The sequence below is a fragment of the Branchiostoma floridae genome, chromosome 6 (assembly GCF_000003815.2).
Source record: "Branchiostoma floridae strain S238N-H82 chromosome 6, Bfl_VNyyK, whole genome shotgun sequence".
Taxonomy (NCBI): Eukaryota; Metazoa; Chordata; class Leptocardii; order Amphioxiformes; family Branchiostomatidae; genus Branchiostoma; species Branchiostoma floridae.
Window position 1 is genome coordinate 9393740 of NC_049984.1, and position 13747 is coordinate 9407486.

Sequence of the window (13747 nt, forward strand, 5' to 3'; positions counted from 1 at the left end):
CCCACTTCTCCGCTCTTCCAGCGACCCGGAGTCTGATAGAGACTAGTGTAGGCGCCAGTTATGTTATGGAAATGATCTTTAGACTAGAGTAGTTGGCTCTGAGTTTAAGTCCTTACGATGTGTTCATAATATCATAGCTTTCTCCAATCCTTTTTATGTTAGCTCCACATTATCCTATGCTATAACAGCTTCTTGAAACAGAGGCAAAGTTTCTTATCGAATGTCGACAGCACTTCAAGGCTTAGTAATAAGTTTGAAAACAAAGGCAACGCTTCTTATCGAAATACGAAGACCTTAAACACTTAGCGTTTATAAGTCACCGATGAAACAAAATATGGCAACCTTCACAACGGTTTAACAGAACACCGCCTACACGTCTGTGAACTTTCCGAATACCAGACAGCCTTGTGAACACTAGTAGCAAAAGCGGTCCACAACATTCTTGAGCATTAAAGTAGACTGAACCAATGATACTGACCTACAACGGTAAAGTTTGGCATAAAACCATACACTTAGGAGGCAAAACACATTTTACAGCTCCAACATGCATGGTCTATATTTTTAGACATTCGTAGGTGTAGCCGGAATATGTATCCATGAGGAGCCGTGTTTACTTCTAGCCCGAGTTTACACAATCTCTCGCTGGCTGGGCGGCGGCAACTGTAGGACTGGCCGCTAGGAGCGCGATTTCAGTCAGGTAATGTTTACTTCAAACTTTACTGACTAATGTTCCTTTTCGATGGCTGCTTCGCTGTGCAATATGAAGTGTAACTGAAAAAGGGACAGTCCAAAAACATTCATCCCTCAGTTAGAAACAAGTGACCTTACCTCATACAACACGCCGTCCCCGGACACAACAACGATCCCTCCCCATGCCGACAGGTCCGTACTTTGTACCACATCAAACGCGTGGCCGGAGTATTCTGGCAATGCGGTCAGAAATAGAGTTAGTCAAACCATCTTAGTGAGGGATACTGGTAATATATGTTTAGCCACGAGAGTAAAAAGTATAGTAGGGATTAAACAGTGTTTGTGTGTGTGTGTGTGTGTGTGTGTGTTTCACAGTGTGTGTGTGTGTGTCAAAGTATGTGTTTGTGTGACACAGGGTGTGTGTGTCACAGTGTGTATTTCCGTAACAGTGTGTGTCATAGTGTTTCAGTGTGTGTGTCAGTGTATGTGTGTCACAGTGCGTGTGTGTGTGTCTCACAGTGTGTATATGAAAATCTACTTCTCCGACTACGTTAACGTCAGAGCTTGCATCCAGTTCATGGAGTATTAGATGATAATACAAGTTCATGTATCAGTAAGCATTGCCCGGTGTATCAGTAACTCAGTGGCCGTACCTACCTGTGGTGACGACACTTATCGAGACGTCTGCCTCCGCCATCATGGGCATGACCTGGTCGTCAAAGTACTGTCTGGCCTTCCCCTGTCCGCCGTACGGGTTCAGCAGCACCAGGAGGGCGGGGCGGACCGGCAGCAGGCTGGGCGTGAGGTCTGTAATCAATCAATCAATCAATCAATCAATCAATCAATCAATCAATCGATCGATGCTCTATGGTCAATCAACCAATCGATCAGGCTATCTATCTGGCTATCAATTCAACCATCGATCAACCCATCCATTATCTACATATTAATCAAAGCACTATTAAACACTTTTGCATTTCACTAGTGACAACAACAATTACAGGAAGGTTACATGCTATAGAGTTCCTGCAGTTGTTGCCTTCACTGGTAATAGTGCAATAAGGATAAACAATATGAGTCAACTGCTACGGGATATTTCCATCGACGTTGGCAACTCATCAACTGCATGACGGAGCATCTGAAATGTTATTTGTGCAGATGGACTTCGTCCAGCAAATATCCCTGGCACATGGTCAGATATAATTGCGTGCGAAGGCGAAAACTTGCGTTCCCTACCCAGGCCCTTATGTCGTATTTCTAAAACTGTGTTAAGTACGTATCCGAAAAGGTTTAGGGGTTGAATTGGCAAGTACTTATGGTTTTCAGGGGGTTCACACGCTTGCGTCCGTTACGAAATGGGCCAGGAAACGGGTTCAGTAAAAAGGTCTTGTCTTTTTTTTTAGCTCGACGCTTCCGTCGTTAACAATTGTTCCTATATCTTTATTTTTTTTCAGAATTCTGAAGTAAATTTAAGAAGCCCCCAAAGCATCATGGAGTCAGTTGGTGAGAGACCTTAGCTTTGATTGATATTATATCAATAGGTGTCGTGTGCTTTAGACATTTATATTGTTGAAACAGCAATAGCTTGGCATCCCTCTCCCTATGTTCACATCGTGCACGCCTAACACCCGCTCATGCACATAGTTGAAAATTTGCAGATACATTCCAGCAATTACAAAATTTTTTGTGCATCTTGTTTATGCAATTTTCATGCATTTGTTCATGGGCTAGTCTGTACCATAGGTCACGGGAGAATAGTAGAAAATTGGCCAAATCGATAGATAACATGTCAGAGGAGACAAAGCCCGACGATTGATAATTCCTATTTTTTTGCCGACTTCTACGATCCATACCCCATTGGAAAGGCCTGGTGGAGGCTGTCAGTGGACCGCATGCACCGCAAAGTGCTCTTAGACTACAAGTTCGACGTAACATAAGATCGCAGTTCTGTGGGTGCCTCCATTGTTCAAACAACTACTTCAACCATGTCGAGAGACATGGTTGAAGGAGCACTTGAACGTCAGACAAACTGGTTCAGACCAGGACTCACTCCAGACGCACTTAATAGTGTTTCCACTGTGCCATGTCCGGGCATATCGATCTCTCAAAGGCTGTGGCTGGGCCATGTAAAAACGCCGTTTGTGCGTACGTGGGTATTATTACCGTGAAAAACGCAGGCAGGAGGGAGGGGGGGGGGGGGGCGAACGTATGCTACGCTAGCAATTACTCAAGGTCAGACGTTTCAGGCAGAATCCACTACCTTTCGTCAGTGACACTAAAGGGATCTCATTGTAGAGAAAATCCTGCTCTCCAACTATATCTTTTTTGCATATCAATTCATAAGTTATGATATATAAACCTGTCACTGACGAAAGGATTCTACCTTAAACGTCTGACCGTTTCCAAAATCATATCCAGTTGCTATTTGGCGTGTCTTATTGCCTGGATGTCTAACCTTCATCGACGAACGTATACTAACACTTTAGCGGTCGCCAGTCAAGCGAATCCTTCTAGAATATCAGAACAAGCAAGGTAGTACTGATGGTATTCATCTGAATACAAAGTGAAATCATAAACATGCATATGATTGACTTATTCTTCCTCAAGTTTTAGTTAGACTGGGTTATATATATTCAGTATAATATAACATATCAAACAAATGTATAGAAATATTTGGTACTAGAGAACCCTGTACACAAATGTGTATAATTCTGTCAGTTTACAAATTTGTGCGTGGCTTTACTTAATTTTTTTGTCACATCAAAATATCAATATACGCTAACGAACTCTGAAATATCATAAAACACGACCACTGTTGTTTTTCAGTTCAGCATCCATTGTCTGGTCTCCTCCTATTACCAAACACAGATCGTATAGCTGGTCGAATGATAATAACATGTATGTCCTTTGTCTCGTCTTTGTCTCGTCAAGTGTAATTCCAGCCCCGATATGTCAATGCGTGCCAGACTATCATTATTGCTGACACGTGCGGAGGGGGCAGGTGCGAGACAGGCGGTAGCCTCCGTCGCAGACTTCGAGTGGGATGGCATTTTATGGGGAGAGGGGCGCTGGTTCCTGACTTTCAACGTTGGCTCGAGGCGGGGCAAACTCCCTTCCTCAGCAAACTCCCTTTCGCGGCATAGGAAAACCAAGCAAGAGCAAACGTATACGCGAACCAGCGCTCCCTCCCCCCAATAAAGTAAAAGCAGCCCGGCTCGAAGTCTGCGACGGAGGCTAGACAGGCGGTAGGCAGGCATTAACCACACAGTCCCGCTTCGGGTGAAGGTCTTCTCATCAACACAAAGGCTGGAATGAATCTCCACGCAGATAAATCGTGGGGAAAAGCATCTCAAAAGGGCTAATCAGTATCCATAGATACTGCCTTTGCCTCCGTTAGGAGATTAGGTTTGAATGGCGATTCTGGGAAAATTCTCAGAAAGCCACTGACATGTGCTCTTTTGTTTGTTTCATTTCACATTTTGCTGTCACAATTCCATTTTCTACTTCTTTTCTTCAAATCCGCCATTTCTGTCACCGTCAACATCTTCTTTTCACATGATTTGTATTCGCCTTTTTGCCCATAGTCGTATTCAATGCTTATCCCAAGTCATCGGTTACCCGGCGAGGGGTGCCTTTGTTCGATCCGAATTTCCTGAACAATCGGACGATTCCACACATTAATTTTATCATCATATACAACAATAGTCTGCTCGCGGTTGTGCATTACACGCCATGGTTATTGTCCCCTGGGTAGGCTTTACAATGTGACCGCATCACTAGACTACGCAGATCTGGTGCAATCGCCAAGCAGATGTTGCGGGTCGGCACGTATTCCTGCAATGACTAAGTCTTTTTTTTTACGCTGCAGGGCGAATGGAATATTACTACGTAAAGATGATCACTTGGAGATTTCATCATTGATGCAAGACTTAGAATGACACTGGGCTATTTTCACATTGACTTTGCAAACAGACTACTGGCACACCTTGAATTTACTTATACTCATAGATGCTTCGACAAGTAAGATACGAAGGGGTAAAATCACACGCCATGTTTTGTTTGTATCTGTCAATCACGGCTACTAAAGAACCGTCAGGGTTACTAAAGGAAACACAACCCAGTTCGGTGGGGTACATTTCAACGTCAGTGTTAAAAGCTTTGTTTCCTCATTGTGGTCATAACAGTGACCGAAGCTTGCAAAAATAGAGCTAGAGTTTTCAATTTCAGCTGACTGCGCAGCGTCAATTCTAGCTGCGAGAAGCACAATATCAAGTTAGGACACAGAGTGTCGGCAATTTGTAACATGTACTACGGCACAATGCCAGCAGGTCCCGCGTCGATTAGTCCAACACTTTGGATAATCTTTGCATAACTATGTTTAAACTGTAACTAACTTACGTCCTGACTGTCTATCCTATTGGTCAGTTCTATATTCAGCGGGTACAGTCCAGATTCTTCATTGTTCTTTATTCAACTTCAGGATTTGTTTGTTATTAAGTTAGGATACACAAGCATTATAAAACAGAGAGTACTAAGGGGAGCAGGCATACAAAGATCAATTCTACAATATTTTGGTAGGAAATATCATAAACTTAAACATATCTCTAAAATATAACCAATCAAGTTGGTCTACATTCTTTTGCAACCTCGCCAACACACTGGCATAACAAGTCGTATATACCATGGTATCTATCACGTGTATCTATCAGCACTGCGCCATTGTGTAAATGTGCAAATATCTTTATCACTTCAGACTGTCAAACCTTGCTGACTCGATCTTTGGTCACATTGTTCTCAACACTTGTACCAGAAGCGGACGTTGTACTCTGTACTGTTCAAGAATGTAATGGCTACTGGCGCCGATTGACAAACTAGGTCGTTTGTGTCGAAAATCTGCACTACACTCGCTTCTACGTAAACTGGTCTAGTCAATAACGTCCAGTCTTTAGCTGACATTAACATATTGTTGTTGTTGTTCAGATCACCGTACCGAACTAACTGGGTCAATAGGGCTGGGCTTTCCAAACATACTCCTGACATTTCGCGGTAATAATGGGTGGGCAAATCGATACATATAATCTAACGTGAAATAGCATGACCGCAGATGAAAAAGGGTGTCATAACTGAAAATAAAAATTAGTGGTAGGTAATGAATAATATATATATACAAACATGTATGTGGTGGGGTTGTTTTTAATCGATGTCAGTGACGACACGACACGGTCATGAGTTCCATTCCCTGACTTGTATAGTTGTATATTGGTTCGATTACACACCGATGTTGACAAGTATAATTTCCATAAAAGTGTGCGGTGTTTGCGACAGAAAAAAAAAACTTGACAGGATAAATACAATTTTTTTTCAAGAGGAAAACGATAACCACACTAGAAGTTGCACTACGTTCAACCTGGACTTGTATTTTGTACCAATAATTATTAAGTGATGCAAAACCCCATTGTGTTTCAGCTATGTTGCATAAGAAAGTTCCACCTGCGCAAGGTGCAAGGTACGACCTTTGATCAACATCGTCACATAAATTCATACTTTGTACCCCTGTGGTGTCAAGGACAGTCAAAGTGGGTAACGCATGGAAAACAGGGGAGAAATACTAGTAATGTGGCCACGATTTCATAGCAATTACCTACCGTACCACGGTGGCAGATCTAGATGAAATTATTTCAAAATATAGTAACTGCAGACCACAATGGCATGGACAGGCGATGCCAATAGGCAGGAATTAAAGTCCCTAATCAGAGTCCTCCTCAGAGGATGGAATAACGGAGGCCCTCCACTATACTTCTAGCCCAGCTCCACTATACTACTTTTGAAATTTAGTGTGTTTCTTCCCTATTTTCTTGGTTAGTTTTGCTAAAATCAATGAAAATTCACAGATTTTTGTGCCAAGTGGCATCAATTTTCCAGTCAGCAAAGGAATCACTGTAATATATTATACTCGTAGTATTTGACACCCTCTGTCATTGGAAAATGGATGCATTTTCATGAAGAGCAGCACGTTGGTTCGGGTTATTTTTGCCAGCCCCTCCACTATACAAAAAAATTGTGGGGAGAACCCTGCTAATCAAACGTTTGCCAAATTTTATGCCAGATAAAGATAGCGAGCTCGTTTCGTGTTAGCTGAATTTCTCGGCGCTGTGCGACATTCCGCGTTTATAGTATCTACTCTACTGACAAGTGTAACGTTAACAAATATGATCTGTGCAAGTATGATCACACAGTTACAGTTTTTACAACATGCATGTGTGTTATGTTGACATACAGTAGTTCAATGCTGTGGCAGTGCTGACCGTTGCTTTTCTCTGCATGTGACAGATGCACCACACAATAAAACCATGCATTAATCATGCATGTACCCATGTGTGACTGCCGGTGTGAGGTCGTTGTTGGAATGATTCCATGTTTTTATTGGATGTCAGTGATGCTGTTACGTGCTCCGTGGTCAGCAATGCTTGGAACTCTATGAATATTGATATTTTACAAATCAAGACGTAAAATGCATAACACAAAGAAGGAACCTTACCGGTTTCCGCTGTCAGGGTTTGCCCGGCCAGCAGGCACCTGACGGCGATTCTCCATTTCTCGGCGAGCTCGCAGTTCTGTTCGTAGTTGTCGAACCTGTCGACTCTGAACGATGTGGACACTCGGCTTCTGACGCTTCCCGATAGAAGCTTCCTCTTCAGAGGGTAGGAGTATATACACAGGAAAGCGCTCTGGTTTCCCTGGGTGGGTTTTCTTCTCAGTGAAACACTAGTGTGGCATCCTAACACGTCTGCTAACGCCAGGGTACGTTCTTGTTGCGACCCCAATACAACATACACTATGGCTTCGGAGGTAAGTCTAACCGTATATCGAAGGTTTCCTCTTCTGAAAGCAGCGAAGACGTCTTCTAAGAGGACCTCGGGGGCGGTGGTCCCGTCAGTCTGTGAGTATTGAAGTTCGGCCATTGCGGAACTGTTGTCCTCGCTCTGTACAACAATGTAAATGGTAACACAGGCTATAACACGGGACACGTTCACCCCGAAACGTCATGGCGGTCATACCAACGTGCAACAAAGGGGGAAGATTTGGCACAATAGACTAAAATATGGTAAAATAGCTATTTCTGTTGTTGATTGCTTTTATGCCACTAACTAAGACAAAATATCTGTAGAAGTACTTACTGATGTAGCAACTTCTTTCTTTGTTACTTACTGTGACTGTCAAAATTGTAATAGGCCGTCCCTATTATGATAGTGGGTTGTTCCATTTCCCATCATGCCAGACGGGAAAGGGAGAGCGAGAACAAACATTTGTCACAGTGTTTACCCAACATGTTTTTGTGGTGTCAGTTTCTTTCCACGGGGTATATGTGATATCAAGGACACGTCGCATGGTCTACAACAACAGCATCAGAACTAAACAAGACGCAGGTATCCTTATCCCATCTCTACGTCACAATATACGGGACAAAAACCAAGGAGCTTTTGCAAAAACTGAGCAAGGGCGTTTGTGACTCCCAGAAGAATTGGTGATCTAGTCGGATTAACCAATAGAGATCAGGAGATTAACGGATCATTTACCGTTTATGGGCCTTTATGTTATCAATGAGGTTATGAGGATTATGCAATCCCTGTGGACTATTGATCTCTGGGATATCAGCAGCGGCCTTGGCATAAATCAAAAACACTTCGGCAGACTTCCGTAAACAGTAAAGTGCAATGTCCGATGATTGTCAGAGATAGCCAACTACACACTCGGGAACATTGGCATGTAGACTCTGTGTGGGGGACAACTGTCGTATAGACTTGATCTAGACACGGTTCTACATCTATTGTTACAGAATTAGAATAACGTTCCTATATAGCTAGTTATAGCTATACAATATCTTTGCTTTGCCTTGCATTGTACCCAGTTTACAATTGTGCAATAAACTTTGACTTGACTTGACTTGACTTGACTAGAGGTTCTCAAAGGCAACAGAACCTCCTTGGCAGAAGCCAGTTTAGAGATTTACCCAGACATTCCGAGTAGAAGCCTTCCCGCCGCTCACATAAAGTTCACTGCTATTTTGGTGTCGTCCACTCGTGACCCACTTCTGATATGACGCAAGAAAACAACATGCGTCGCCGTACGCACTGGGGTGATGTACGCAATGCGCATTACCATGATTGGGTCCGATCGATTGAGTGCGACACAAGGAACTGCGACACAAGGAATAATCACCGAGAAGATAAATGGATTGCGTTAATTTGGCATGAAGAATTTGTAGTACTACGTCTTTCATATCGGGTGGCCAAGCCTAAGTATCATCCTAGTTAATGATAGTTTGCCGGGGCTCCCATACTTTACTCGCCGGCCAAAATTTGATACATAAACTAGAGTTCGGCGACCTCATACCTCCATGAAAATTTAGAGCTTTTGTAAATTTTATGCAATGAACATAATTTAACATTAACATAATTTATGCATGGTGTTGTTCATCATTGACTAACGTACACATGTCACAATGATAAAATTCCCATCATTAATCATAAAGAGGTTTTGCAATTTGTACATAAATTATGCAAATAAGTTCCTCATTACCATATTTGGTTTCTGCTTATATTCCACCTATCATGATTAACAAGTGTTACATTTATTGAAGTCCAGTTATATTGCAAACAATGGAATTATACAATGTCCTCATTAATAATGCAAATTAAGTCCTTATTTGCATAACATGCATATAATTACGAACATCTTTGCCCAAGCTACCTGCATGCCAAAGATTATGTCAATCCGTCGATCCTTTCTGCAGTTATCCTCTTTGGAGTGTCTTTACAAAAAAGCCCCTGCAGTTCCGAAATTAAATGTTAGGGGGCTGAAACCTGCCCCACTTTGTCATGACACTGCAAGCTATCTACCACCTGAATGTCAAGACCCTATCACGTCCGGACAAGAGATACATAAACAAGGTAGAGAGTATGTTTCAGAATTCATAACAAACACCTGCGACACATTGATGTAAGATGTTTACTGATTATGCAAAATATATATAACAGTGCTCATTATTGATGTCGGTATGTATGTACATCTTTGAAGCAGCAAGGAAATATAAACATGTATCTATTCATTTGCATAGCAAATATATACAAGTATCTCTTGCTCTTTCTATATACATATATGTAGATATGATATTCGTACATATAAACGTTATATATCCTCTGTATATAAACCATACCTAAACTTTTGCACACATGAGTATCAAATATGCATTGTCAATAGTGCAGAAAAGTAAACTTTAAAGATTCTTTGCGCAAAGAAGTTTAGTCTTCATGCAAGTTAGGGTGTATCATCAGCATGATCAAGGGTTAAGGAAATACAGACCATGTCGTGGTCTGAGTAGTATGTGTCTACAATGTTAACCTGTGCGCTGCAATTTGAATTGATATAAACATGATCCAAAAGACTACCCTGGTCAGTGGTTGGAGTTTGAACTTGTTGCTTGAAGCCGAACTGCTTCATGACTGTCAGGATGTCGTGGTCTGGATATTTTAGGAGGTCAAAATTGAAATCCCCAAGAATGATTGTGGGATTTTGGAGTAAAGGTAGCATATTTTGCAGCCTGTCCATGAAGATGGCAGGTGGGAAGCATGGCGGTCTGTAGATGGTAACAATGTTGACTTTGGTGGCTGATTTTGTGACAGTAATGGCTGTGCACTCCAGTTCACTAGCCGTGACTGCAAGTTCTGCGGGGCAGACTGCTTGTGTAGCAACAGTCATTACTCCACCTCCTAGCCTTCCAACTCTGTCAGCTCTGAAAGATTGGGCCTCTGGTAATACAAGGTCAATCGGTTCCTGTCCTTTTAAAAATGTCTCGACAAAGCACAATACATCTGCCTGAGGAACTGATTTGTCAAGTTTTAAGTCATCTAAATGCTCAAGGTACGAACGGATGTTTAGCAGTCGGATTTGCATACCGGACATCGTAGTAACAAAGGGCAGCGGTACCTTGGGTGAAAGTTTTTGGCGAAGACGGTTCATTTCCTGCACTACATCAGGGTTACATCTAATTGACTTGGGATCAAAACCTAGAAGGTACAGGCCATTCAAGGTCTTGACCCGGCTCATGGCAACATAACATTGACCTGGCATGAAGTTGCTCTTGTCGTCCATTGAAACAACAATTCTGTCAAGTGTTTTGCCCTGTACTCTGTGAATGGTACAGCCCCATGCCAAGGTCAGTGGAAATTGTGCACGTTGCGCTTGAACCGATTGTTTACTGCCAGTCAAAATTGGAAGGGTTTGTCTCTTAATGGGCACTGCGCCTGGGTAGCTGTCTTTGTACTGACTGTCTGCCATCGCCTGTCTACCAACACGATCACTGTCAAATGTAACTAACACAGTATGGACGTCATTTTGTGTATTGTCAATGCCAACTACTTTCCCCAAGGCACCATTAACCAATCCATCAGAGACATCGATGTTGACGGTCACCATGACCCTGGCACCTACAGCTAGCGATACAGTTTCTTTTAAACCTCTATCGTTAGACGTCTTGTATGAACCAACATCTACGAGGCCTGTGTATATGTCTTTCTTTGTGTCAATAGCCTGAATATGAAAATGCTGCGTCGAAAGTTTCTGTAGATGGTCTTTGTTGTGGTCATCAACTTCCCTGTTGGTTTTGAAAACATGTAGAACTTCTGATGGGTAATGAGGATCTGTTTTTGAGATGATCCTCGACTTTAACACGGTGATGTCGTCTTCCGTACATTCAGCTGTTCTCATTCTAAGTAAGAGTTGTGCAAAGTCTTGGTCTTCTCTTTGCCGCACACATTCTGTCAGTTCCATCATGGTGAAGTTCTCCTCCCATAGTGATCCGTGTAATTTGGCATAACTGCGGATAGATGTAGAAGAGAAATGACAATGAAATAAGGATCACATTCGAAATTTCTGTGCACACGAAAATACATGCACACATAGGGTACATGCACACATAGGGTAAGTGGCATATGAACAATGCTAAGTGGATATGATCAACCAGATGATGGTAGCTCACCTGTCAGTAGGCAGGTCGAACACATGCCTTTGTCCCACGGGTTGCAGCTGGAAGAGGTCGCCCACGGCCAGAATGCTGACGCCTCCAAACCTTGAATCAGGGTCACAGGTGCCACAAATATCCTCCAGGCGACGATGGGTGTGATAAAGGTGATCTGAACCTAACATCGAACATTCATCTATGATCAGAAGTTTCAATTTTCCAAGGCGTAAGCGGAGATTATGCAACTTCTCACTACCAACAGGCTTGTATTCGTTGCTCTTCTTCGGACCACCACCAAACCCGAGAGCCGAGTGTAAAGTCATCCCATTGATGTTGAATGCTGCTGTTCCAGTGAATGCCGTGATCAGAACAGAGAGTTCGTCGGGATCGTAATGTCCGGACAACCGTTGCAGAAGCCTTATGGTTTCGTGGTGTATTATCTTGATGACATGGCTCTTCCCAACACCGCCGGGGCCGCTTAGAAAGAGAGTGTACTGCGGTACCGGTTGGTCATGTTGCAGTGCGTATATTGAATCTTTACACCACTTCCGGTGGACGCGGACAACTTCCATTTGTGCAGCATTCAAAGATCGCATCATGCTTCTATATGTGGATGATGTTAGTGATGTTGTATTCAAGTCTGTGGAGAACCGCCTATAAAGCTCAGAATGATCATTGGTGTTCCTGTGTGGTGCCAAGTCTATGTTGTCGCGGTCGTTCTCCTCAGGTAAGTCATTCTGTGTAGTTGTCCCTTCAGCTATCTGTTCTGCTTGTTGATATTCCACATTTGGTGCAACACTGTCCCATACGTCCTCTGGAGGGCCATTGCGTTGCAAATTTTCATAGGCTTCTTCGATTACTTCTGCATGTACACTGAACTTGGCTTCATTGACGTGAACAGTGTCCTTCACACTATCGTAGTGGTCTTTGAACGATGAGAACCCGGCTTTAAGATCAACGTCTTCGTGTCGCCACGGATAGTACAACATTAGGAGGTTCCTGTATCGTTCTTCGCCGTCAGTTTTCTCTTTGTGGAATCTGCAAATGATAAGCATAATGTTAAGAAATTGATATGTACGTTTTATCAAAGTAACATAGATATGAAACGCCTAAAACTGGATCAATGTGCAAAGCTATACATGCCTGACAATGCAGTGCCGCTTGCGCTTCCTCATCTGGCCCATGTCGTTCAGCAAGGTGATGACAGGTGGATACCGTTTGTCGTCCTCTTCATCTGTCTCTCCGCTGCAGGTAGCATCTTGGTCATCGCAGCTGTGACGGACGTCTGGGATGTGGTCGAAGACTTCATCAGGTACATCCTGGCCACCAGTTTTATATGTAGCTGCGAACTCTATGAGAGACATGTCCTTTAGGATATCTGGTCTGGAATCGTATCTGTCAGTGAGGGATGTGCAGAAAATGTTGTCATCCTCATCGGCCATGTCTTGCAGGACACTCTGAGGCTTGAGCATTGACACCCTTTTCTCTTTTGGAGCAGTGTTGACAAATACTCTTGCTCTGCTTGCTCTATGCAAAGGTAGGGAAGTCTGCTTCCAAGCTGCTTCCTGTGCACTCAGTTCTCTGTTGTTCAGGAATGCTGAACCAACCTTTGTCAGTTTAGCTTTCAAGTCCTCACCTCTGCTTTCCTCTGCTACTTTCCTCAACAACTCACTCATGGCTCGTTCGCTCTTTAGCATGTAACTCGTGATGTACATGATACAAGAATACGGGTCCAAAATAAACTGAAGATCCATGTTAGCCCGCCAAGTTGTCAAAATTTTAGGATTATATTGATTGATGTTTCTTTCTGATGGATGACGTTGTAGGATGATTTTTTCTGATTTTGCAACTTTTAATGCTTGTTCATATGCATCTGGCGAGACATCAGCTTTCTGTAACAGATTCTGCAAGGAAATGTCTTCAGGAATGTTTTTGTCATCCATGACTGATCTTACTTTGCTGAGCACCTCCTTCTGCTTCTTTTTGACATCGATCAGTTCTTCTTGATCAGGCCGGGCCATCACTGTCTCTTTGCTA

The 13747-nt window shown here is 42.9% G+C and overlaps 2 protein-coding genes across 2 annotated transcripts in view; both read right to left on the reverse strand.

Annotated features, from left to right (window-relative positions):
* The window catches only part of LOC118418464 (sphingosine kinase 1-like), an 11440-nt gene extending 3687 nt beyond the window's left edge, over window positions 1-7753 (reverse strand). Inside the window, exons 1-3 of the mRNA XM_035824397.1 lie at window positions 7229-7753; window positions 1348-1497; window positions 829-923 (exon numbers count right to left, since the gene is read on the reverse strand). Of these exons, the coding sequence (XP_035680290.1) occupies window positions 829-923; window positions 1348-1497; window positions 7229-7652 (669 nt within the window). The 5' untranslated portion in view covers window positions 7653-7753. The remainder of the gene's footprint in view (window positions 1-828; window positions 924-1347; window positions 1498-7228) is intronic.
* A 2255-nt stretch (window positions 7754-10008) lies between these two features.
* The window catches only part of LOC118417601, a 6094-nt gene continuing 2355 nt past the window's right edge, over window positions 10009-13747 (reverse strand). The window contains exons 3-5 of the mRNA XM_035823198.1: window positions 12854-13744; window positions 11729-12748; window positions 10009-11566 (exon numbers count right to left, since the gene is read on the reverse strand). Coding sequence (XP_035679091.1) covers window positions 10009-11566; window positions 11729-12748; window positions 12854-13744 — 3469 coding nt within the window. The remainder of the gene's footprint in view (window positions 11567-11728; window positions 12749-12853; window positions 13745-13747) is intronic.